At 30.1% G+C, this 27,558-nt stretch overlaps 1 protein-coding gene across 2 annotated transcripts in view; it reads right to left on the bottom strand.

Annotated features, from left to right (window-relative positions):
- Window positions 1–27,558, bottom strand: part of LOC107449318 (neural cell adhesion molecule 2) — a 121,829-nt gene that overhangs the window by 11,595 nt on the left and 82,676 nt on the right. For both annotated transcript variants that reach the window (XM_071185032.1, XM_071185035.1), the window contains exons 7-12: window positions 27,257–27,550; window positions 24,695–24,997; window positions 7,409–7,540; window positions 5,389–5,416; window positions 3,052–3,146; window positions 920–1,053 (exon numbers count right to left, since the gene is read on the bottom strand). In XM_071185032.1, the coding sequence (XP_071041133.1) occupies window positions 920–1,053; window positions 3,052–3,146; window positions 5,389–5,416; window positions 7,409–7,540; window positions 24,695–24,997; window positions 27,257–27,550 (986 nt within the window). The remainder of the gene's footprint in view (window positions 1–919; window positions 1,054–3,051; window positions 3,147–5,388; window positions 5,417–7,408; window positions 7,541–24,694; window positions 24,998–27,256; window positions 27,551–27,558) is intronic.

Below are 27,558 nucleotides of genomic sequence, written 5' to 3'. Positions count from 1 at the left end.
TTTTCAATACAAATCTCTCAAAAGACGTTTGAACAGGTCGGTTAAAAAGACACCAAATAAATAAAAACGGATCAAACTACTACAGCGCCATCTTCCTTAGAGTCTGAACTAAGTCCTCCATTGGTAAAAATTTTTTTATTTGCAATTTAAAATAGTGAAAATTAAATAAAACTAAAATGGGTAGACTCGCCCCTGGATGGGTAGATTCGCCCCGGTTTACGGTAATCTTTTCATCAGCTCACACGATTATATCCGCAAAAAGGAGTGCTTTCTAATACTGTATCAATATAGCCAAAGTAAAATATATCAATACTATAAAGTGAGAAGCACTCAAAAAAAATTTTTACAGAAAAATTACAACTAATAAAATCGAACACAATAAGTAAAAATATCTCGTAAAAACAGAAAATAAAATATGAAGAAAAAAAACATGAAATGAAATCTATAAAGCGAGTAGCGAATTCAAATGAACTTACACGAGCCCGAAATTTTTCAAGAATGATTTAAAATATTTTCGTAACAAGATTGCCAGATTGCAAAATATGAAACCAAAAACGCAAATTGAGGTGAAAGCGTAAATACAGGGGTTTTGTATTTGAACACCGGGGAATTCGCGTTCGGCTAACCACCAACAGGAACATCTATTCCTGCACTCCAGAGTTCAAGGTCAAGAAAGCTGGGATAGGCATTTTAAGTCTTGGTCCTCCGTGGGCTACCGCGTCATTGAGTTTAGTCATTGAGTTTTAACATATATAATAACTTACGTATTATCATAAGTTATTATATATGTTAATCGATAACACATGTTAATCTACAGCACTATAAATACTTTAATTAATGTACTCGTTTGATTAATGTTTATTCTTTAAATCTTAGTACTTTCTCGTTTAAATAATTTTTCTAAGATTGAGCTTTGTACCTTCATTTTTGTTTGTGGTGTCATTTCATTTTCGGGTGGAAGAGTCATATGATTCCAATAGGCGCTACTAGTTGAAAACGACTGCATTCTGTCACTCTCTTCGGGTTTTACGTTACCACTGAAGACTACTACATCTGAAATAATATATGCAGATTCAAAATTAAGGTTTTTCTAATATTAAAAAAAACATATTGAAATGTGTTTTAAAACTGAAAAGGGTACTATTTAAATACTCATATGTAATTCTAAAAAACATAAAGAATTTTCAACATTCCATAAATATATTGAGCAAAAAATTAGTAAATCTAAATTAAATGCATGCATCAAACAGTAAAAAAATAGTTTTTGAAAAATATACTTAAATAGGACTAGAAAGCTACAAGAATTGAATTTAATATATAAATGTGTAAAGTCACATAAAAATTTTAATGATTTTAATAATTAGAGCGGTCCATTATTTTTAGGTCTCTCTTCCGATTTTCCGAACAAACAATTTTTTTTCTTTGTTATGAAATTTCGCCTATTTCTTTTACCCTTTTTAGATACTTCATGATTCATATATTATTTACATTAATTACTTATATAATTTCGAAAAAAAATCTTGTCTCCGTTGCGTATTAAACTTATTGATTATTTTTGAGCATAGAATACTGTATAAGTAAGTTTTTATTTGTATACGCATTACAGACTATCATGTCTACTGTGTAGGTTGATTCACTTAAAAGAAATAATATAATGAATTAAATATTTTTTTTAAAAAAAATAATAATAAATATTTCAAAATAGTGCTTCCAAACTCGTAACCGAAACAGTTTTGTTCAGTCACGAGTTTGTTCGGTTACGTAAAACAAGATTTATTAAGAAACTTCTAACATACAGGGAAGAAAGCATTTGCTTTTCCACTGGAAATCTCTGAGCTTTCATAGAAGCTAATAACGGGAATCAGAAATGAGGGATTGAAGAAACTCGTAGAATATATAGAAATATTAAATAAAAACTTTAAAAATATACAGTTTCTTCAAGCTGTGAGGATCGAACTCTATCTGTAAGAGCGACGATCCTAACTATTCGGCACACGTCAATATATTGTCGAGTCTCAGTAGTTCAGGGGTAGAATTCGCTTCTATAAAGCCGAAGGTCCTCGGTTCGATCCGGGAAGCGGACACTAATTTTTCTATTTCATTTATGAGCATTTCAGAAGCTTCTGGAATGTTCAGTCTATGTCATTTCCTCCTTCGTTGTTCCTAGAAAGCTTCTAGAACATTCTGTAATAGTATAAAAGCGATCCCGTGATTGTAAAGAGGAGTTCCTCTGGGCGCAGACTGGTTCCCGGTGTTTGTAAATTCCTGATGTTAATAAATTATCAAAACCTCATCTTGTAATCTTCACTAAATCTAAACACTTTCACGTGACAATATTAGTTTTAATTTAAAAGCAAATTTATTTTGCTTATTAATACTAACTATCGCATACTAGATTCCCTCAAAAAATCACAGTTGATACTTGACAGCGGACCTTGTATTTGTTATTATTTATTAGTTTAACAATTAGTAATAATATATCTGGTAGGCAGAAATACTTATGAATGATAATCTAAAAATTTATTTTTAAATAATATTTTAAAATGAAGAGTAAATTTTAAATATTTATTTCCAAGGAACGGTGATAGATAGCGCAACATGCACTGCATTCAACAGATAGATAAAAGTTTAATGTTTTTACTTTTTTTATTCTTCTTTATTTATTTTTCAAAGTTGTATCACGCGTTTAGTGTGAGCACAATTTTCTAAGCGACAAGTGTTGAATCGGAACTCCATTTCTTGCCACACTACGTAAATAATCATTTCCCACTTGTTGAGTTTACTGCGATTGGTAAATTTCGAGGTAGCATATGTGGAGCTCACATATATGTGCCCGTAAAGATAAGTTTTCTTATTCGTGAGATCTGATGATTTCGGACGATGTTCCCACTTCCTCCATTCGATCGAATAATAAACATGCATAAAATAACTTCCAAAGTTTAAAAAGAAAGAATACAAAACTGTTTTTTTTCTCCATTTATAGATGTACATTATTTTGTGACAGTTCTTTCCTATAAATGAATATAAAATTTTTTAAGTCCACAGTATTACCTGGAATATTCTCTCTTTTTAAATCTTCTTCTCTTCCAGGGTACAAACAGCCTTCAGAAAATGAATCTGCTGACTTCTCAGAGTTATGGGGTGATCTAAAAATAGTTCCTCACTTACCATAAAATGTTGTAAATACATAGTTTAATGAAGGTAAAAAATAATTCGAGAAGGAAGAAAATTTCCCAGGACTACGTCTTGTGTAAAAGAACATAACTGATGAAGATTTAAATTAAGTTTTCCCTAGAATCGGTTTTTTTTCCTCCAGAAAGAAACAAAAACTAAATAGAAAAATATTAACTTTTAGATTTTTTGTTAATTTGTAACGATTTTAATTATTTATAAGCGATTATTTATAAGTAATGAATGAAAAATAATAAAAGAAAAACAGTCAAAAATTTTATATGCATCCGTTATTTATTGTTTTTTACACGCCATATGAAAATTTTTAAATATAAGGAACACGGGACGTATCAGAAGATGGGTTGGCATTTCGTCCAGAAGAAATCGACTTTCTTTAGGACACTTGCAGAAGGACAAAGAAAAACCAGAAGAAATGAAAGTAACGAAAATTCGCCAATTAATGTAACGAAAAAGTAATATTTTAACGAATAACCACTAAGTAATAAGTTAACGGAAAATTTGAAATGAATAGTTTAAATTTAAAACAATAAAGTACAGTTCAAAGTGATAAATCCTTGAAATTTTCTTTAAAAAAACTATTTTCATATCATTCAGTTTAAATGCATACAGTATTTAAAATTTATATAACTTATTATAATTTATTTCGAATTTCGATTTATATTTCTTTATTTCCCTTAACAATGTCTGCACTGGTGACAATATTATAAATATGTCCTATTATATATAGATAAATGCATACGCTTATATCTAGGTGAATTATCTAAACTTTTATTATTTTCAGCCTAACAAATATTCTGTATAACGATCGAATCATATAAAAAAATAATTCTTGGTAAATAGTAATTGAAGAATTATTACTTTTCCTGAAATTATTTCAATTCGTTAAATTTTTATAAATGCTTTTAAGGCCAATGCATTTTTTATTAATTTTGGAATTTGGAATTTTTTCATTTCTAATTTTTTTTATTTTTACAGAAGCGCTTTGGTAATGATTTAGGTAAAATTAACAATAAAATAAGATTTTATAGTGTGTGGTAAAACTTGGTCAATGTGGTACAATTAAATAATTTTATTATGATTTTCTGAAGCATGACATAAAAACCACCATTTATTCGGCTACATTTTATTTTTACTTTTGTACTTGTTACTAAATGTGTGGTAATAAGAACTATAATTTTGAACACAAGAATTTCCGGTAAATGGTTACCATATTAATGGAAAAATTATAACTTTTATGCTTACTTTTTCACTATTTTAAAAATAATTCTTTAAATGACTTGGTAATATTATAAAATAATACCTAATTAGTTGATGACTAGTTATTTAAAATAGATTGCTGCGATATGTTGTTTAAAATTTAATTTGATACGTGATGTTTTTTGTTGGAAGAGTTTCTTCACTTGAGATAGAGAAATTCAATTCTTCTGGGTTGTTTTTCCCGTGGTTTTTTTCGCAGTTTTTTTTAATTTCCCATCATGAAAAAAAAACTTGCCATTTAAGTATTGCTCATTTTTCAAGATAATTATGGAATTTAAAGAAGTGGTGAAAAATAGTTAATCATTAAAAACGTCTTTGTATTATATTTTACAAATCAAAGGCAAAAAAAGACTATGTCTAAGAAACGTTTAACTTAATCGGGCTTATTGATTTCTGATCAATTTACAAACTAAAGATTGTGATTGTATACTATTTCAATCGATTTTATCGTTATTTGCTAAAAACAAATTTATAATAAATATATATTTTCTGAAAAAGAAATAAATGCTGTGCCAATGTTAAAATTAAGAATCTCTATCGATTCCCGTATCAAATCTGATTTAGTCTTGTAAACTTCTCCAGATAACAAAACCATTTTTTTCCATGTTATTAGTTAGCAAAATGGATTATAAAAGGGAGGAAGGTCTCTTAAATAAATCTTTTTTGTTAAGCCACCTGAAGATTTAAAAAAGAAAAATTATTTTACTGTTTAATAAAAAAAATATCAATAAAGTATAGTTTAAATAATTATATCATCATGTTTTATGCCTTTTAATATTCATATTTGACTGAGATTCACAGAAAAAAAAATTACAATAATTTAATTAATTTTAGCGTGGGATGTAAAATTGACGACACGTTACCTTTCACATTTTACTTAAGAATTTATTTATAATTTACGTATAAATCAACTTTAAAATAGAATGAACGAGTATTTACTTTTCATTTCCTTGGCAAACTGAAGAATCTGTAAAGAAAGAAAATTATTTTTCTTTACATATAACTATAGCACTTCTGCGATCTCTGACTTTACGACAATATCTATTTTAATCATAAACTATAAATAAATATAATATGATAATTTATATATTCTAATATATAAATATTACAATTAAAAACTATAATAAACTGTAAACAAAATGGATAATGACTGTGGTATTATATATCACATATGAAATATTTGTTTTGTAACATAAATATACATTTTATATTTAATCTTGGCAAATTAATATACATGCTTTGATTAATTTTTTCAATAAATGTCATTTATTTATTACTGTTACTTTAATATGATATATTTTTATTAATTTAATAACTTTTTAATTAAGAAATATCGGTTTGATTTAATTACTATCGCTTTAATGTAGTTTATATAATCAATTACGACAGCCACCTAAATTATTTTTAAAAATGTTATTTTCCCAATTTATAAGGTTGGAATATTTTAAATAATTGTTAATTACTTAAATAATTGTCTATTCAAACATTTTTTTATATTTTATTTTGAATGTTTGATATTGATGTAGACTAAATGTTAGCTTAGTTTTTATTAACAATATTATTATTTTATTCCACAATTTACAATTTTATTCCTGGCATTTCCTTGTTTGTTAATGGCTACCTTTGATTGTTAACGGTTACGGTTACTTCTCATATTGTCATTGACTAAAAACAAAAATTCTTTTCCCCGTTAGAATTGTCTGAGTCCCTTTATCTGATTTTTTGTATGTGAGAACGCTCCCATCATTGGTTTAAGACTAACTTTTATTTGGCAGTCAACATCCCCCCGAACTATTTAGCAAACATAGATTCAACTGTGAAATTCAGGTAACTCTTTCTTTTGTTGGTAAAGAACCGAAGATTTGAAAGTATTCTTTTCTGACTCACGTCACATACTCGGAGAATCTTCTTTTTGGCCTTAATTTTACCATTTTCTTACCAAATTTGGTTAATTTAACTACTTTTTTTTACAACTCGGATTGGACGCACAGTCATACTCCGTGCCAACCAAGTTGGCTCGTCCGCAAATGTAAACCAAGATTAAAAAAGCGGAGATCTATCGGAGACTTGGTCACTTAAATTGGGATTTTTTTTCCCGCTTGATTGCATTTGATGGAGCGTACAAAATATTTGTCGGAATGTGGCTCATTATGTTTAGGTTTTTTCTAAAAGATCGAATAATAAAATGAAATTGTTTTTTCTTCGGTAAAATTATTGTATTTTTGCTGCTTCTTAATGCTTCAGTTTCGTAATAGTTGGTGAGTATTGAGTTTAATTACTTTAATATGTTATGTTTTCATTTAAATATTTGTGCCTCAGAACCGGCGGCAAAACCCTTGTATTTTCTACTACCGATCACTACTTCTATTTCTTAAATTCAAATGCTTTTTGCAGATTGTTTCCTTTTAATATTTTCGGCCATTTAAAATGTAATTTTTATTCTCCTTACCACAATCACTTTGCTAAATATTGCTTATTTTATCAATACTTAAATAAATTATTATTATCAATATTTTATTGACACGAGATATTTTAAAAATATTAAATACATATATTAAATGCATAAAAGGATTTAAAAGAAAGTAGAGTTAAAGCTTTTTATGTACAATTGCTATTCTATAACAAAGCATGTTATAATATTTTATTTATTTAAAACATAATTAAATATCACGATGTATTTGAAATACATAAAATGATTTCAAAGAATATAGAGTTTACGCTTTGAATAGATAAATGTTACTTTATAATATAACAGATTAAAACATACACGAAAAAAAGTTTTTTTTTCTCATATGTTTATTAAGTTTAGAATTAAAAAATGTATTATGTTTTAAAAGAAATAAGAAACAGTGGCACATTATAACAAGGCAAATAAAGGAATGTAAGTGGTACGAAGAAGTATCGTTTAATGCTAAGCATAGTAGAATATGTTACTCAATAAATAAATAAATAAGCTAACCTTTACTCTTTCTTCCACTCGAACGGGTCTTCATGATGCAAATTATTAGCAAGCTAATGATGATTGCCACACCCAACGACGCAGTAATCAAATATATTATGAAATTTTGATCGAATAACCCCCAACTCTCATCTGTAAATAACCCAAAAAGTTCTATTTTAGAAATTTAAGTACTCTTTTACACAGATTTTACACAGATATAATAGAAAAGGAAATCGAAATCAAAAGTAGTAGTTATTTCCTTCTTTATACATAGTATTAAGTATACTAAATGTTGTATATTTTATTTAGATGCAAATATCAAGAAGATATACATTGTGAAAAAATTTCTCATATAAAAATCAAAGCTTAACTATTAAATCTAGTCTGAAGGATACTTAGAACTCATTTCTTTTTATAGGATATATAGGTGACATTTGCCGTAAATTCCTCTGGATTAACAACTATATGTATCGCATGCAATCTCAGACAATCCATGTTTCATCCAGACGTACTCAATAATTTAAGACATGATCTGAGTACATTTGGGTCATGTTATCTCCATCGTCGTTGTTTCTCATTATCCAGTTAGAAGTACGAAAATATCAAGGATAGATTACTCTGGTTTTAATTTTCTTGAATAGATGAAATGACATACAATGTATGCTAGAATGAAATAAAAAGTCTGATCTCTGAATTTAATTATTATATTTAATATTTCTTAAACACTCGATTTTATTAGGATTTTAACGGAATTTTTTTTACTATGATTTTGTGAATTTCACATACTACAATCTGGTATTTAAACAATTAACTCTAATGCAAAGAGTATCAAAGTTGTTTTACTAATTTTGTTTGGTTTTAAATACTACAATCTTCATTCTGTTTACTTAAACATTTTATTGAAGCATATAATGCAGCTCGTGTAGAATTACATTTTTAATTCATTTTAGACAAAAATTTCATTACTTTAGAGGACAAATAGTCAGAAGAAAAGAACGCATAGTTGTCATGTAATTAATAAAACATTAAAAATGCAATGAAAACATGAAATTGCAATTAAAAAACTTAAATAAAATTGCGTAGGTTGTACGCAGAAATCGCTGGTATCATGATAAAATAAAATAAGTTAAATATGAAAATATATTATTACATAATATTTATAAAATAAGAAAAAAAATATTTATTTCTTTAAAAAAGTATCATTCACATATTTTTTTTCATTTTGGAAACTCTTTGACAGGTTTTAATAAGTAAAAAAAATCTTTCAATTAAATCTATTTTTTATTTAGATTAAAGGCAATAAGATTCAAGCAACTATTATTCAGTGACATATCTACAAAATTCAGTGTTTCTCCTTACATAATAACAAATCCACAGTGACTTTTTTTACCGTGCTTCCCGCTCTATGAAAGTGATGATGACTAGATATAATTAACAGTAAAATATAAATTCATTACTATGCTATTTGGTGGTAAATGTTATTAAATTTGCTAATTTTACAGTGATACTCTAGAACAGTGATTCTCAACCACTGTGCCGCGGCACTTTTGTGTGCCGCCAAATTCTTACAATGTGCCGCCAAATATTAGAAATGATACAATAAAAATTATAACGCTTTTTTTTATTATGAGTAAAGTTTAAATTAAAGAAAAGTGTGTGTGTGTGCAGATATACTTTTTGTAATTTTTCCACGCTTCAACAGCGTGAACATCTTTGTCGGAAAAGAACAAATATATAAAAAACAAATTAACAAAGGATAACTAGCAAAAATTACGCTAACAATTAACAATTAGCAAAAAAACTAGTTAACAAGAAATCGCAAAAAAAATAACAGTTAATAATTATAGAAAACAAGCTAACAATTAATAACTAGCAAAAAAATAAATAACTGCTACTAACTAATAAAAAATTGGTCGAAAGAAATAATTAATCCCTTAATAAATGTGCTTTTGCAGTACATATTATTTTATTTCACATTCAAAATTATTACCACAAACTACTTAACATGGAGTAAAATAGGTCATTAAACAACTTTTAATCTAATTTTGTTCATTGTGTGCCGTCAAATTTCGAAATCGTTAAAAGTGTGCCGCAACAAGAAAAAGGTTGAGAATCACTGTTCTAGAACATGGCAAAAAAAAAATATTTATTCGGTTAAATTTACTTTTCAGATTTGTATTTTTACAATAATTATTTGGTAATGAGAGCTATAATTTTAAAAATCAGAATTTCCAAAAAACCATTACTATACACGAAATCAAAAACTCCTCAAATGAATGGTTTAAATACTGTTGCACCTTCCTTCCATTAAATGAATAATTTTACCTTACGATAGATGGCGCAGTGTGCGCATCTGTAAGGATAGCAAAGTAATACATAGCTTTTCTCATCAGTCTTTTGTTTGATTTCGTTTTGTTAAGTTTTAATAAAAAACTCTTAAATGAATTTTGGCTCGCACTGAATTATTTCAAAGTAATAGCCTAAAAGACATCGTGACGTAACATCTGGTGCTCAACGTAAATTATCCATTGACAAAAATATGGATAGCAATTGTTTAATCCAACGAAAAATTCCTCGAATAGTCTTAACAAAAACAATAAATGAGCTGCATTCTTCAATAGCTGGTAACAACATTCAGTCAGCATCAGTAGCATTTGCAAAACTTGAAGAAAAATCGAAGAGATTGTTTAAAAATGACAAAATCGTTTTGAAATATCTTTCCTTAAATCCGAAGGATAAAACCAAAACTGACAAAGAAGAAGTAAAATCTAAATCGTCAAATCTTGAAGAAATTTTAGAAAAAGAATTGGAACAATGTGAAAATTACAGAGATAACGTTACTTCAGCGAAACTACACTTCCATGAGTTTTCGAAATCCTACGAAAGTGTAAACAAACAAGCAGAAGTCATATCGTCAGATCGGATTAGCATCAATTTGCCGAAACTAGAGCTAACAGACTTTGACGGAAATCCCAAAAATTGGTTTTCTTTTTGGGCAATGTTCCAAAAAATCGATGAGGATCCTAAAATAGAGGACGACGTAAAATTCGCATACCTGATGCAAACAACAAAAGGTAGGGCTTTCGATTTTGTTCAGTCTTATCAAGTTTCTAAAAGTGAATATGAAACTGTTATTAAAAATTTAAAGTCACGTTTTGCGGATGATAAAATGCTAATCGAGTTATATGTAAGCGAATTATTATAACTAATTTCAAATCAATCTCAAAACATGCCTATTGCATACAGAAATCAAGGTTTATCATATTTTATTTAGGAGAAGGTGATGTTTACATTTTGTTACATTAAAGACTGGACAACGACTAACTAGAATCGCGGGATAACAATAGTTGAGTTGAATTGTTGCAAGGCGCATTTACACTGACGATAATAATACATAACAATTCTCTGGCGCTTAAAAAAGGTTGATTATGAATTATTAAAATTTAAGAGTTTATAAAGAATAATTAGAGACTTAATCTGATGACTGGTCTTTTCTCACGAGTTGATCTCCTTAATTGATTTAAATTTCTCTGGGTTACAGGACTTTTCGATGATTCTGGATCACTTAGCGTTTGACAAGGAACTAAACTGGAGTGCTGAGAAAGACTGGAACAGGAAGGCATGGTGGTTGCTGATGTAGAGCTAGATACTAGAAGAGAGAAGTGTACTCTCCTGGACCTAAGAAATTCTAAAGAAGTAGATATTGATTTTTTCAACTTGACAAGCTCTTAATTGGGTAAAGTGACGCTTGATCACATAACCATCGTCTAATTCAATGAGATAGTGAAGTCGTCCAAGTTTTTCAACAACAGTTCCATTCTTCCGTTTAGCAGATGATGCATAGTTGCGAGACTGTACTCTTTCTCCTAACTTGAAATTTTTGCTAAATTCTGGCTGCAAGGCATTATTTTTTTGTCCTTTAGTTTGTTTGATTAAGTCGAATTCACATCTTAAGTTTCTACCAAATAACATTTCTGACGGAGTTTTTCCATTGTTGAGTGGTGTTATTCTGTATCGGAAAAGTAGTTTGCATAAGTTACTATGGAGGGAGCCTGGATGATACTTCATGCATTTTAATTTTGCTTTTAATATCAGGACATAGCGCTCTGCTTGCCCATTTGCAGCTGGGTAGCCTGGAGCAATAAGACGCTGTTTAATACCATTTGACTTACAGAAATGCTGCAATTCTGCAGACTTAAAAATTGCGGCATTATCAGAAACTAAAATTTCAGGCAATCCATGACGACTAAAAATTTCATCTAGATAATAAATTGTGTTTGATTATCTAGGAGATGTCTTCATAGCAAAAATTTCAGGCCATTTTGAAAGAGAATCCACAACAATTAAAAAATGATGCTCCATGAAGGGTCCAGCATAATCTATATGCACGTTGCCAATTTTTCTCCGGTGCTTCCCATATGTGAAGAAGTGCTTTCGCTGGATTTTTTCTTACATCACAGCATTCACGGCAACTTTTAACCATGTTTTCAATATCGGTGTCAATGTTTTTCCAATAGCAGTAGTTTCGAGATAGAGCTTTCATTTTCACAATTCCTATGTGTGTAAAATGCAGTTGCTTGAGCATTTCAGGTTGAAGAGATTTGGGAATGATAACTCGATTTCCTCTAAATAGGATTCCATCTTGAATGGTTATACTGGGATCAAACTTGCTTCCAAAAACAATATCGTATTTTATTTTTCTAAGATCAGGATCAAGCTCAGTTTCTGTTTGAATTTGTTTTGCTCAATTCTTTCAGTTGAAATGTAATTCATGATAAATTGCTGGAGTGCTTGTGACTCATCAATACAGTTGACGTAATAAACTGGTAGTGGAAGAGTATTTCTTGAAAGGCAATCAGCATTTGTATGATTTTCAGATTTTCTATGTATAATTGCGTAATCGAAACTCGAAAGAAATTGAGCATATAAAAGATTTCTTGAAGCAGTCATAACTGGGACGCTTTTCTCTGGATTGAAGATAGCGCAAATGGCTCTGCTATCGAGAATTAAGGTAAATTTTCAGCCAAAAATATAATCGTGAAATGTTTTGCAAGCCCAAACCACAGCTGTAGCTTCACGATCCAATTGACTGTAATTTTTCTCTGCAACTGTGAGACTGGAAGCAAAAGTGATAGGACGCTCTATACCGTTTGGCATAGTGTGTGAAAGAACTCCTGAAAGTCCATAAGGGCTGGTATCAGTAGCTAATGTTACTGGAAGATCTGAATTGAAAGGCACTAGAATCTGGTCACTGGTTATAATTGATTTTGCTTTTATGACCGCAGATTCACATTCTGCAGTCCATCGGAAACGTGCGTTTTTGTATAAGAGTTTGTTTAGTGGATGAAGTAGACTGGAAGCATAAGGAATGAACTTAGAATAATACATGACAAATCCAATGAATTTACGAACATCATCAACGGAGTTTGGTCGAGGTGTTTCGGATATAGCTTGAATTTTATCAGGTGATTTGTGTAGTTCAGCAGAACTGATAACATGTCCTAAATACTGAACTTTTTCCTCGAAAAATCTACATTTGTTAAGGTTAAGATGCAAATTATGTTCCCGTAACTTTTCTAATACTTTAATTAAACGTTGCTGGCAATCTTGTTTATCTTTTCCTTGGATGATAATATCAAAGTAAGCAATAGTTACCTCCAAATCTTGGACAAACTGATCAATAAATTTATGGAATTCATTTGATGCAGTTTTTATTCCGAAAAATAATCTTTTTCCTAAGTATGTACCTCTATGAGTAGAAAGACTCTGATATTTTGCACTTTCTTCATCGACTTTCAAATGCAAATATGCTTTGTGAATATCGAGCGTACAGATCTATTTCCCATCACGTAATTTATTGAAAATGTCCTCAATTCTAGGAATTGGGTGTCTGGCATTTTGAAGCTGATTGTTGATTGTAACTTTAAAATCTGCGCATATACGAAATGTGTCCTCATGCTTTGGGACAACTACTAGGGGTTTACCTCATTCTGATACGTTTATTTTTTCTATTTCACCTTCAGCTTCTAATTTATCTAATTCTTGTTTTACTTTTGATTTTAAAGCATACGGTACAGTACGTGGTTAAATAAAAATGGTTTTTGCATCTGGAATTAGCTTTAGTGCACAAGTATAATCAGGAATGCAACGAACTTTAGGTTCAAACCCCCACTGAAAATGATCTTAAGATTTTCTTAAGAAAATGTCATTTTCTTAAGAAATTCTTCAGAAATCTGAAGAATTAAGATTTAACTCTATCTCCAAAATATCTTAAGAGTTTCTGCAGACATTTTGAATATCTTCAAGGTGAATTAAGTTTGTCTTCAAAAATTCTTAAGAAAATCTTAAGACAGATTCCTGAGTTAGAATTACCTTAAAGCATCTTAAGATTCTTTAAAATATCTTAAGAATTTTTTCAGACATTTTATAGACATTTTGAATATCTTTAGGGTGAATTAAGTTTGTCTTAAGAAATTCTTAAGAAAGTTTCCTGAGTTAATGTTACCTTAAAACATCTTAAGAGTTTTTTGAATATCTTAAGAATTTTTGAAGACATTTTGAATATCTTTAAGGTGAATTAAGTTTGAACAAAGATTTATTTAATTTTTTTTTCAGTTCACTCAAAGTTTGTCTTGTGATAATTTCGAAAATGATCAGATCTTAGTTTCTGTTTAATTCTGTGAGAATTTCAATAATTCTCTAATTAAAGTATATATTTAAAAGTTTTTTTTTCGTTCTTTCAAGAAACATACAAAATATTAACTTGAGATTGAAAAGAAATTTTTTTATTTGACTTCTATTTTAAATGCTTTATTTTACTGCCTTTATGAAACATCAACTGAATTCAATACATCAATCAGATCAATTTTTATTAATCAAAAACTCTCAAATTATTAAAATTTGATTGATTGGAAATTTTGCCAAGTTGAATGTATAACCAATTCACTCTCCTAGATTCGAATATTTTAAATTTATACGATGTACATGATTAAGAAAAAGATCGCATATTTACAGTAGTTATTAGTTTTATTTTTCCACGAATTTATACAAAAGTTACGTGTAGCATTCACATTAACAAAGTAAGTTTAATTTTACGAATTTTTAAAATTTGTTTTCATTAATTTTGTTTTTAAGTACATAGATAATATCTTTACTCATTAAAGCTGTATGAAACCTTTTTTCGTTCACAAATTCTTTAAGTGTACAATTTCGTTCATTTACTGAAAATTAGCAAGCCTTTAATCAAAGAAAAAGCTATCTGAACAGCCCAGCTTTCGTTTCCTGTCCTCTCCCCTCCAACTCACTCCACCGATTGAAGCAGCTTGTTTATATTTACAATCCGGCCTATGTGGCACGTGTGATGTTATAAATGCTTGAATTTGGTAAGTTTAAAACTTATGCTTATATCTTATTTTTATATTTATTCCCAATTAACGATGGCATCNTAGGACGCTCTATACCGTTTGGCATAGTGTGTGAAAGAACTCCTGAAAGTCCAAAAGGGCTGGCATCAGTAGCTAATGTTACTGGAAGAGCTGGATTGAAAGGCACTAGAATCTGGTCACTGGTTATAATTGATTTTGCTTTTATGAACGCAGATTCACATTCTGCAGTCCATCGGAAACGTGCGTTTTTACATAAGAGTTTGTTTAGTGGATGAAGTAGGCTGGAAGCATCTGGAATGAACTTAGAATAATACATGACAAGTCCAATGAATTTACGAACATCATCAACGGAGTTTGGTCGAGGTGTTTCGGATATAGCTTGAATTTTATCAGGTGATTTGTGTAGTCCAGCAGAACTGATAACATGTCCCAAATACTGAACTCTTTCCTCGAAAAATCTACATTTGTTAAGGTTAAGATGCAAATTATGTTCCCTTAACTTTTTTAATACTTTAATTAAACGTTGCTGGCAATCTCGTTTATCTTTTCCTTGTATGATAATATCATCAAAGTAAGCAATAGTTACCTCCAAATCTTGGACAAACTGATCAATAAATTTATGGAATTCATTTGGTGCAGTTTTTATTCCGAAAAATAATTTTTTTGCTAAGTATGTACCTCTATTAGTAGAAAGACTCTGATATTTTGCACTTTCATCATCGACTTTCAAATGCAAATATGCTTTCTGAATATCGAGCGTACAGAAAGATTTCCCATCACGTAATTTATTGAAAATGTCCTCAATTCTAGGAATTGGGTGTCTGGCATTTTGAAGCTGATTGTTGATTGTAACTTTAAAATCTGCGTAAATACGAACTGTGTGATCATGCTTTGGGACAACTACTAGGGGTTTACCTCATTCTGATACGTCTATTTTTTTTATTACCCCTTCAGCTTCTAATTTATCTAATTCTTGTTCTACTTTTGATTTTAAAGCATAGGGTACAGTACGTGGTTTAATAAAAATGGTTTTTGCATCTGGAATTAGTTTTAGTGCACAAGTATAATCAGGAATGCAACCAACTTTTGGTTCTAACCCCCACTAAAAATAATCTTAAGATTTTCTTAAGAAAATGTCATTTCTTAAGAAATTCTTCAGAAATCTGAAGAATTTCTTAAAATTTAACTCTATCTCCAAAATGTCTTAAGAATTTCTGCAGACATTTTGAATATCTTTAAGGTGAATTAAGTTTGTCTTCAAAAATTCTTAAGAAAATCATAAGACAGATTCCTGAGCTAGAATTACCTTAAAGCATCTTAAGATTCTTTAAAATATCTTAAGAATTTTTTTAGACATTTTGAATATCTTTAGGGTGAATTAAGTTTGTCTTAAGAAAGTTTCCTGAGTTAATGTTACCTTAAAACATCGTAAGATTTTTTTGAATATCTTAAGAATTTTTGAAGACATTTTGAATATCTTTAAGGTGAATTAAGTTTTTTCAGTTCACTCAAAATTTGTCTTGTGATATTTTCGAAAATGATCAGATCTTAGTTTCTGTTTAATTCTGTGAGAATTTCAATAATTCTCTAATTAAAGTATATATTTAAAAGATCTTCGGCTTTTTTTTCGTTCTTTCATGAGACATACAAAATATTATCTTGAGATTGAAAAGAAAATTTTTTATTTGACTTCTACTTTAAATGTTTTATTTTACTGCCTTTATGAAACATCAACTGAATTCAACACACCAATCAGCACACCAATTCAACACACCAATTAATCAAAAACTCTCACATTATTAAAATTTGATTGATTGGAAATTTTGCCAAGTTGAATGCATAACCAATTCACTCTCCTAGATTCGAATATTTTAAGTTTATACGATATACATGATTAAGAAAAAGATCGCATATTTACAGTAGTTATTAGTTTTATTTTTTCATGAATTGATGCAAAAGGTACGTGTAGCATTCACATTAACAAAGTAAGTTTAATTTTACGAATTTTTAAAATTTGTGTTCATTAATTTCGTTTTTAAGTACATAGATAATATCTTTACTCATTAAAGCTGTATGAACCGTTTTCGTTCACAAATGCTTTAAGCGTACAATTTCGTTCATTTACTGAAAATTAACAAGCCTTTAATCAAAGAAAAAGCTATCTGAACAGCCCAGCTTTCGTTTCCTCTCCTCTCCCCTCCCAACCACTCCACCGATTGAAGCAGCTTGTTTACATTTACAATCCGGCCTATGTGGAGCGTGTGATGTTATAAATGCTTGAATTTGGTAAGTTTAAAACTTATGCTTATATCTTATTTTTATATTTATTCCCAATTAACGATGGCATCCTTCTTATTAATACATTTCAATTATTATTGATGAATTATTACTGCTACAAATCTTATAAAAATGTTTAAGCGAGGGAGCTACCCTTAATTATGATGTTTACATTTCTGTTGCAGTTGTATCATTTATGTTTTATCATTATAATATTAAGAAGAATGTTTTTAAAATGCCCTATATTTGTTCTGTAGTATTTGATCATAATTTTGTATGAGGTTTTCAATGTGGCGATTGCTATGAATAAGAAGTCATTTTTATTTGAATAAACCAATTTGTTTTTTCGTTTATCTTAGTTTTTGATCAAGAGCTATCACAGAAATTCTCTCAGAGAATGATTAAATAATTTTAAAAACATCGAAGAAAGTTTTCGAATTTCTATAATAATTATGAAAAGTATACTTTCAATCACTAGCTATTTTAAAAAACAAGTGACATTTGGATATACGTACATATTCTAATTATAATTATTTTAAACTGTTACTAAACTTGCAGTTGATATAAACCTGAAGAAAAAAACAAGATTATGCTTTATTAATGGGTCATTCTCACAAAAAGGTGATTTTTTAAGTCCCTGAGTAATAAATATTAGGAAATACAGCAGATTTCTTAATATTTTTCTTTATCATTTTTCGTGAAGTTCTTGACTAACAAATCATATGCATTTCTGCTAAATGTATTTAATATTTCATTCTTACTTTTTTAATAAACATGACTTCAAAATCCCCTCCGTGGACGTCCCTACGTCTGTGGCACAATATAATTTTTAATGTCTGTTAAACAATTTAAATGTTATTTTAATGATTTTTGTAGTTTTACCTAGTTAAATGTTTATAGTAACTTTTCATTTAATATTTTTTAAAAAAAAAATTTTTTTGTAGAATAAATGACTAGTAAACTTTGTCCATCAAAAATGATGTCTTCCTCCATGGACAATTAATATAGTTCTGTAAATATGCAATAAAGGGCAGCATATGCGAAATCCCTATAAGACAGCTGCTGGAAGGGGTAACCATTCCATTTTCTAATGTTAAATGTCAGTTGTTTTTGTTCTCTTTGGTGTCAGTTTTGGATTGTTGTGTTCAACTGGGGTTTGGCAAAGTTCTCACCGTATACTCCGTGGACATTATTTTATTTTTGATAGATGAATTTCAGATTTCAAAAATAGTATATTTAACAAAAAGAACTGCCCCATTTTTCTAACTTTAAAATTAAAAATCAGAAAAATTCAAGAACTAGTTTTTGTCTCCTCCGTAGATGTCCCCTCCGTGGACATAACAAGTCCACGGAGGAGAAGACACAGTCAATGTAAGAGACAATGTGTTAGATAACCATAATACAATTTTAATAATTAAAAAACTATTTTCTTTTAATTGATATTTTTTAAAATGGAACAAATGTGTTAATTTGTTTCTATTTTTAAAGAAAATCAATTAAGTTTAACTTTTTCTTATCGGAGAAGTAAATATTGGCAATTTTTCTAAATAATTTCTGTGATGTTTAACATTTTTTTTCTCTTCAAATTTTAGGAAAAAAATTGCAAAACCAAAATTTAAGAAAAGAAAGCAATCAAATGTTCAAATGCAAAAGAGAAGGGAACAGAAAAAACTTAGTATGAGACAAGCTAGACAGAAATTAAAAGAAAACCCTATATTGTTTGAAGAAAGTTTAAAAAAAAAAAAAAAAAAAAGAGCAAGAAACTTTAAAATCTGTATCAGAAAAAGATTTAACAGAAAAATCGTGATTAAATGTACTTAAATTTCTAGAAATTGATAGAGCAAGCCGTTTGTGCCCAGGGAAAAAAGAAACAATAACAAGAAGAAAAGAGAAAAAACAAAAACGTTATTTGGATGACAGTATGTTTAACTTGCATAAAATGGTCACAAAAGAGTACCCTCAACACTCAACTTTCATGTGGAGTCTGAATTTTTATTTCAATAGTCTTTACATTTTAATTTATTAATATTCAGTAAGAGTTACTTAAGAAATTGTACACCTAGGTTAAAAATGGATGTTTCCTTTCATAGCAGCATGATTAATCGGAAGTAGCTCTATCTCTAATAATGAAATATTTTATTATTTACTTATTAATGTTAAACTCATATCAGTTGTGCCCAATAATTAATGAATTAGTCTTCATTGACATTTTATATTTTATAACATAAAATGTCTCCTCCGTTGACTATTACATCTCCTCCGTGGACAAGGCAGAATTTAAAATATTTTAAATCTTGTAAAAAATAAAATAGAAAACTTGACCATTATTATAAGGACATATAACAAAAATAAATAAAGTCATTTATGTAATTTTTATCACTTTTTTAATTACTTTAATTTAAGAAATTTTAGTCTATTTATACCTTTTCAGTGAGAATGACCCAGATATGAAGTTAATCTTCCATGGGTCGAAGGCCATCCGGAATCATGTTATTTGCGATATCAATCGAAGAAACGTTTCAACTCCGTGACTTCTAAGCTCATCTCTTCGGGAAAATTTGATTCGTATGACAAACTTTTTAAGGAATGGGAACAAATGGAAATCACAGAAGAAGTGTATGATAAATGTCGATATCTTCCTCACAGAGCTGTTTATAGAGAGTCTAGTTTAACAACTAAAATACGCTTTGATGCTTCCTCGAAAGACGAAAATTCCGTTTCCTTAAATCAATGTATAGCTACAGATCCAAATTATATTGAATTGATTCCTTTCGTTCTAAATAAGTTTCGCAAAGAAAAAATTGGCGTAATTTCCGACATCCGCAAAGCATTCCTGCAAATAAGCGTGTCCCCTTCTGGTAGAGATTTTCGTCGCTTTCTTTGGTGGGAACATTTTGAAAAACTCAAAATTAAGATAAACAAGCATTGCAGAGTGGTATTCGGCCTTACATCCAGTCCGTTTTTGCTCATGGCAACAATTTATCACCATTTGGATAAAATTAAGGAAACTGAAAATGATATCGCTGTGAAATTGAAAGATGCATTTTACGTTGAAAATGTAGTAACAAGCGTTGAAAACAAATTGGAATTAGAGCGATTTTCAAAGACAGCTTATCAAATTATGTCTCAAGCAGGGTTTGAGCTTACGGGTTGGGTTTCTTCCTCACAGGGTGAAAAAACAATATCTAGATTTAAAGGAATTTAGATATTCTCCTGTTCTCGGTCTTTTATGGCAACCCAATTCAGATACAATAACATGTGATATTAGCAGCGTCACAACTGAAGTATATAACAAATGTACGAAACTGCAACTTTTGTCGATTTCACAAAAAATATTTGAACCAATCGGTTTTACCGCACCCGTGACGCTCATTCCTAAGCTTCTAATGCAAAGAGCATGGAAAAATGATAGGTTGGGATGGGATCATAAACTTCCATATAAAATAGTGGCGGAATTTAAAATCTGGCTATCTGGCTTAGGAATTTTAAAATTATTTCACATTCCCCGTTATTTTGGGGGATTAATTAATGAATCAACTACTACTATTCACATGTTTAGTGACGCTAGAGGGAAAGCCTTCGCGGCGTGCGTATTTTTGCGATTTGTATGCAAAAAAGAGGCTCAAATTAAATTAGTGCAGGCAAAATCACGTGTCGCTCCTCTAAAAAAGGATCCCATCACCAAAATCAAAACTGAAATGTCTCTTCAAAAATTAGAACTTTTAGCTGCACTTATGGGTACTCGTCTTGTTCAGACAGTCAAAACTTCATTAAACATTTCTGATATCGAAATCTTCTATTGGACTGACTCTAAAGTGGTTCGTTGCTGGATCAAAAATCCCGGAACATGGAAAACTTTTGTGAACAACCGAATACAAGAAATTCACTTGAATTCATCTAAAGAAAATTGGTGTTATATCCCATCTCAAATGAAGGCAGCGGACATCGCTTCCAGTGGGTGCAATGCACAAACTCTTTTCAGTCTTTGTTGGGGAGAGGGTCATGGTTAAAAAAATCGAGACTCTAGGCCAAACACTCACAATGCTGATTTCTCATTCGCCTTAGAGCTTGCTACCGTGGAGAAAAAACCAACAGTTACGACGAATCTTTCTTTAGGTAATTCTGAACCTAATTTTTTCGAACGGACTAAGGGAATTTCAAAATTTTCTACAATTGTTTGAATTTTTTTCTATGTTGAACGATTTATCTTAAATGCTAAATCAGTAGTAAATAAACATAATGAATCCTTCTTGAATGGAAACTTAAAAGAAGAAGAGTTCACCAAATCTGAGCACGATATACTCGTTTTCATACGAAATAACTCATTTTGGAAAAATCGTCGATTGATACCACCAAATTTTATCATTCACCGCGACTCTAGTGGTCTTCTAAGAGTTGAGACAAAACTTGTCTCGACTGGTGATGGGATTTTTTCAAACGTCCTATCCTGTTGCTAAACAGAAATGAACTAGTTTTCAAACTCATAGAAGAGACTCATCGGACCTACAGCCATGTAGGTGTACAAACATTTGTCACAACCCTTCGTGGAAAGTACTGGATTTTGCGATCAGTTGTTTCCAAATGTGTAATTTGCCAAAGATTTAAATTCAAATCTGCGACGACGATGTTCGCTCTTCTTCCGGAAGAATGTGTGCGAATATCAGCAGTGTTCGAAACAACTGGAGTAGATTTAGCTGGTCCTTTGGTTCTGCGAAATTGTGACAAAGTTTGGATTGCAATCTTCACGTGTGCTGCGTACCGTGCGGTACATTTCGAACTTGTTTCGGACATCTCCACACAAAGTTTCCTTCTCGCATTGAGACGATTCATTTCCCGTCGAGGTCGAGTAAAATCAATCTATTCAGATAATGGCACAAACTTTGATGGTGCAAACAGCGAACTGAAATATATGGACTGGAATGTTCTCATTGCTTACCCAGAATTGAGAAAAAATCTGGCATTTCAACCCACCTACTGCTGCTTGGTGGGGGTTGGTAGGAGAGGGTGGTAAGAATGTTAAAGGAATTGTTGAGACGCAATTTAGGAAAAGTGTGTCTTAACTACGAAGAACTGTACACCGTTGTGTGTGAATTTGAAGCTCTACTTAATGGTAGAACTCTTACTTACCTCTCCGAAGAACCATCAGATCTTAGTGCCATTAACTCCTTTTCTCTTTTTACAGGATCAGACTGAGATCTGTTTTGATGATCTCGATCAGAATGATATGCAGAATCTTCGCAAACGTGCAAAACATCTTCTCTCCGTTAAACAAAAACTAAAAACACGTTTCTAAAAGAAATATATTTCGCTTCTTAAGCAATCCAGCCACTCTTATCAAACCCCACTTAAAGTGGGAGATATATAGACTGGTTCTAAACAGGCTAAAGGACGTGATGGTGTTTCCCGAGTTGCAGAGGTTAAAACTCAAAATGGTGAAATAGTTCAACCATTTCAACAATTATTTCGCTTAGAAACAACAGGTATTGTAAATAAAACTCTAAGATCAACAGTCAAACCTGTTAAACATTAATCATCAATTTTGTTTTAATATACTTTGAAACTCTTTATCCTTTTCGATATATATTTAATAATTTGTAATAATTTGTAATAATTTTGCTTCATATTTCTAAACTTAATAATTCAACTTTTATTTAAAACTTTGATAATTTTAAACTTTAACGTTTTGCGGTTGGAGGATGTTACATCATCCTTCCATTAAATGAATAATTTTACCTTACGATAGATGGCGCAGTGTGCGATTCTGTAAGGATAGCAAAGTAATACATAGCTTTTCTCATCAGTCTTTTGTTTGATGTCGTTTTGTTAAGTTTTAATAAAAAACTCTTAAAAGAATTTTGGCTGGCACTTAATTATTTCAAACTAATAGCCTAAAATTTACGTTATTCAACGTTACGTCACGAGATCTTAAGATCTCGTGACGCAACGTTGGCTTGATTCTATTACCAGAATTATAATAGCTTTTTTTACCAGTAAAAAAAAAACATTTCGATTCAAGTATAATAATTTTAATAGAATTTTCTTCTCCGTATAAGCAACGAGTACAGAACTATGATTGTGAAAATAAATGAGGAATGTGACCAACTAATTTCTTTACATCGTAGATATTCACAAATCTATTCCTGTAATCAAACTATTTCAATCGAACACCATTTAAAGTTGTGTAACAAAAAACTCATCGTCAGTCGGTAAAGCTAGCATGAAGATCAGCTCCAAAAAATTATGTGTCAGTGGCAAGAACGTTAATTTTAAATTTTCGATGGGTTTTTTTTTTCTTCCTATTAATTCAGTTAAAGTGCGCTGCGTGGTGATTTTGAAAAACTTATGAGTCAGTGGCAAGAACGTTAATTTTAAATTTTCGATGGTTTTTTTTTTCTTCCTATTAATTCAGTTAAAGTGCGCTGTGTGGTGATTTTGGTAAAACAGGCCGTTTTGGTCCCGCCGTTTCAATAACGCCATTTCAGTCTCTTTGCAATTTCAATCCCATTGTAGCCATTTTGATCCTGTTAACGTTTCTTTCCTTGTCATCTCTCTTTTTATTTTTTTGATATTGAAATTTAATTTTTTTTCAAACATGCAAAGCATTCCAATGTGATTGTAATGATCCTTATTTCTATTTTTTTTAATTTTTCGCTGTTAACGTTTAGTCTCTTTTTAAACGTATTTTTTTCAAAGTAGGAATTATTCCTGGAAAAAGTTCCAGATTGCATTTCGTGGAGGTAGTTAGCACAGAAACCCTTATTTATTTGTTTATAAAAAATTTACAATAATACCTTAGTGCATATTAATTAGCATAATTATTTAAATAATGGAATACATTAAAAGATCATTGTTATTAAACCTTAAAAAATGTTTTTTACTAATTCATTTAAAAATTGTGCGCTATCTTTCATTAATCATCTTCATAATTTCTTCATATCTTTTATAATTTTCAATAGTTTGGAATCTTCATTCCCCTTTTAATAATTTTTAAATACTTATTAATATCCAACTAAAATTCTTGATTTTCTGTTACTCTAAAAAATTAAATTATTCAATAAATTAAAAATGTACATATTTAGAACTATTGATACAGTACCACTGTAATCAAAAACGAAGAAATGGGATCGAATGTCTATATTAAAATAGATGAATCGAACTAGTAACGGGATTGGACCGGAAAGGGACAGAAATACGGGAAGCGAAATGACAACGGGAGCGAAATGACGGCTTCAAAATGGCGTGGTTGAAATATCATGGATCGGACTTTTTTATGCTTTCTGATATTTTAATTATTACTCAACATTTTTAAATCTAGTCAGTGCTTGCAATGTGGTCACAATACAACATTTCTGCTTTATCGAAATATATTCTGCATTTTTAACAGTAATTCTTTTAAAAAAAATGTTTAGATATTATTTAATTTTGAAGTCAGCATTTTTGTATATTAATGGTAATTCTGTAGATGTAGAAAGAGGCATTATTTTTAGCAGTCATATTTTGCTAAAACGGTGTTTTACGACAAATTTCACAACATTATCCTCATAACTTCTGAAAAAAAAAAGATTTAAATAAATTTTTCACTGTTCGAAAAAGGTTTTCATAATCAATAATCAGAAATCGTCTTAAATGTTTATCAACTTACCAGCAGCTTCTTTTCGCGTTGAAACTGTTGGCAGTGTCAATACTTCAAGGGAAAAAACTTTCCTCTTCTCAAAATCATCACAGGCAGCTATTTTTATATCATAAAAAATGTTGGATTTCAATCCAATCAGCTCAATGACAGAATTCTTCACGGTAAAGTTTTGTACAAAATCATCGTTGTGGACGGACTGCATTTCTACACTAAAACATTCTTTAGAGTTATGTGACGATGAATTGCAATGAATGATAATGGAGGTTTCAGTCACTGCTATCAAAGAACAGTTGCTGATTTCAATGGAAGACTCTGAAAAAGAATGCAAAAAAAAATAATAATCCATCATTAATATTCTATTAAAAAATAGCATGTGTTATATAAATGATGCTGCACTGTTAGAATTTTCTTTTTAAAATTCTGGAAAAATTATCGACAGCATTTTGTCCATCGAATTACCCGTAAAGTTTAGAGAAATGAACATTTTTTTCATATCTACAATTTGAAACTCTCTATAACTTGTATGGTTGAAAAAATCATGAATTCAAAACTATACGGTTTTTTTTACCATTTATAACTAGCCGGGTTTGCTTTATTTTTCACGGTTTAAGCCTTTCACACGGTATCAAAACCGTAAAAAATAAGTTCAGCTGTACATTAGAGATAGTTTAGCTTCTTTATGGTGCAACCATCTCTGTGTGGATAACAGTATCGTATTCTTAGAGCCTAGAAGCACAGATTGGGGAGTGCAGAGCACTGAAAACTCTTAATGCGTTGATGGTAATGGAGGAAATATTGCAGTGTCAACGCAGGGACTCGAACCCTTTTGTCGGTCATCGGCTGGACTGATTAGCGCTCTCGGCTACAATATAAACCCATCTGCTATGAACAAAGTGGCTTCATGAGGTGGATTAAGTTGGTGAGATAAAATTCCGGTGTTTTAGCAGTATTAGTTGAAAGCAGTTAATAAACGGTTTTTTTCGCAACTAACAGTTTGAATACGATCTTATTTATGTTTATTCGACTGTTTTGTTTGAATATAATAAAATAACAATTAAATAAGTTGTTATTTAACGATTTTTTTGAGAAATTTCTAATACTGTTGTTTCGTATAAATTATAACGTGGAAAAATATTGATTTAGCTTTATGAAATAATTTTTTACCTCAATTAATAAAACATAATTTTATAAATAATATTGTAAACATATGGTTCATAAAAGCTTATTTGAATTCCGCCTTTTAAAGCTGCTTATTATCTGCTTATTAGAATTTGGTACCCTAACACAAGTCTACAAGTTTAACGAATTTCGGCACATATAATTCAGGGCATGTTTATAAATATTGATAACTTCCTCCAGTTTACATAATGAGTAATTTTTATTTTTGAATAAAACTGTACTGATGATTTTAGTTATTTAGAAGATGTTTTGATTTTGTTGATTGCAAATAGGAATACCAGGGTACTGCTAACAGCTGAAAAAATGTTGGTTCATATGTTTTGAAATTAAAATAATTACTTAACTTATTAACAATTTTAAAATACAAGGTATTGCCAATAAAAAAGTCAATAAAAAAGTACAAGCGTGAAATCAGGTTATTTTTTTTAAATGTATATAAACACAAGAAAATCATTATACAAATTGAAAACTACATTAGCTTCAGTTAATTACATTACATAACAGTTACTAACTGTTTATCTTCTCAAGCAATACTTCTGTAATTTTGATAACATGTTTATTTGAGTTCCGCCAATCGCATATTAGTTTGTATTGTTTGTTCTAAAAATTTTGACTTTTATTTCAGTTTATTTAATCAATACATTATGTTGGCATTATATTGAAACATTCCGCATGTCAATAAATGTTTTTGGCAAAACGTTGCAGATCCTTTGAAAAATGTTTTGTTCAACAGGTCCATGTTAATCTATGAGCACTTTCCAAATTTTCAATAGTTACAATAAAATTTCAAGTTGTGAAAAATGAGGATTTTCGACACTTCCTTTTTGCTTGTAATCAAGATTCAATGGCTGCTCGTGACATAAGCTTGATGCATGGAAAGTGCGCCATATTAAAATAAAATAATATAATAATAACTGCTGAGATTACCGATCGTTTTTGCTATGTCAAAATTAAAACTTAAAATTTGTATCTCAAAGACGCACCCCGCTTAGGTCATCAATTGAGTTAAATAAAGGGTGATTAATCCAACTATAGTACGAAAATTCCCCTCAACCGACAAGGAATCTAGTACAAAAAATAGATTGCTCACATATTTTAAATTCTTAAAAATTAAAAAAAAAAAAACGTCGTGAATTTAGTTGACGAAATAATATTTCTATGTTTTCTTTCCTTTATGTTTTGTACTTTTTTGCAATATATTTCATGATAGTTTAACAACGCATTTCTCTGGGAAATATCTTGTTGCATGACAATTGATGAGAATAAATCATTTGAACTTCAATACAAAGAAACGGGTTAGGAATATTGCGTAGGTGTTTTTTCATTTAATCTAGAACGGTAGAAAGTACATCTCCTTAATAAGAGAGACTAAAAAAGAACTACAAATAATACCTGTTATATCGATGAAGTATATACAAGGAGTATTTTGCGTTCCAACGCTGTTCGTGCCCCAGCAATAAATATGCCCGAAGTCGGTTTCAGATTTAGGATTATATGTAAGCAAGCTACTTGTTGTAGATCCAGGAACTGAGACTACGTGCATATCGCCACCTGGTGAAGTACCGTTAAATTCCCACCTGAAATCAACTTCATCAGGATCAGCTTCCACTTCGCAAGTTATCTTAACAGGTTGATTTATCATTGTGGTAAGCGTAGTCACGCGATCGATCTTACAAACTGGGGAATCTGTAAAA

This window comes from Parasteatoda tepidariorum, chromosome 1, assembly GCF_043381705.1.
Source record: "Parasteatoda tepidariorum isolate YZ-2023 chromosome 1, CAS_Ptep_4.0, whole genome shotgun sequence".
NCBI lineage: Eukaryota > Metazoa > Arthropoda > Arachnida > Araneae > Theridiidae > Parasteatoda > Parasteatoda tepidariorum.
This window is presented reverse-complemented; position numbering and strand designations above follow the sequence as displayed.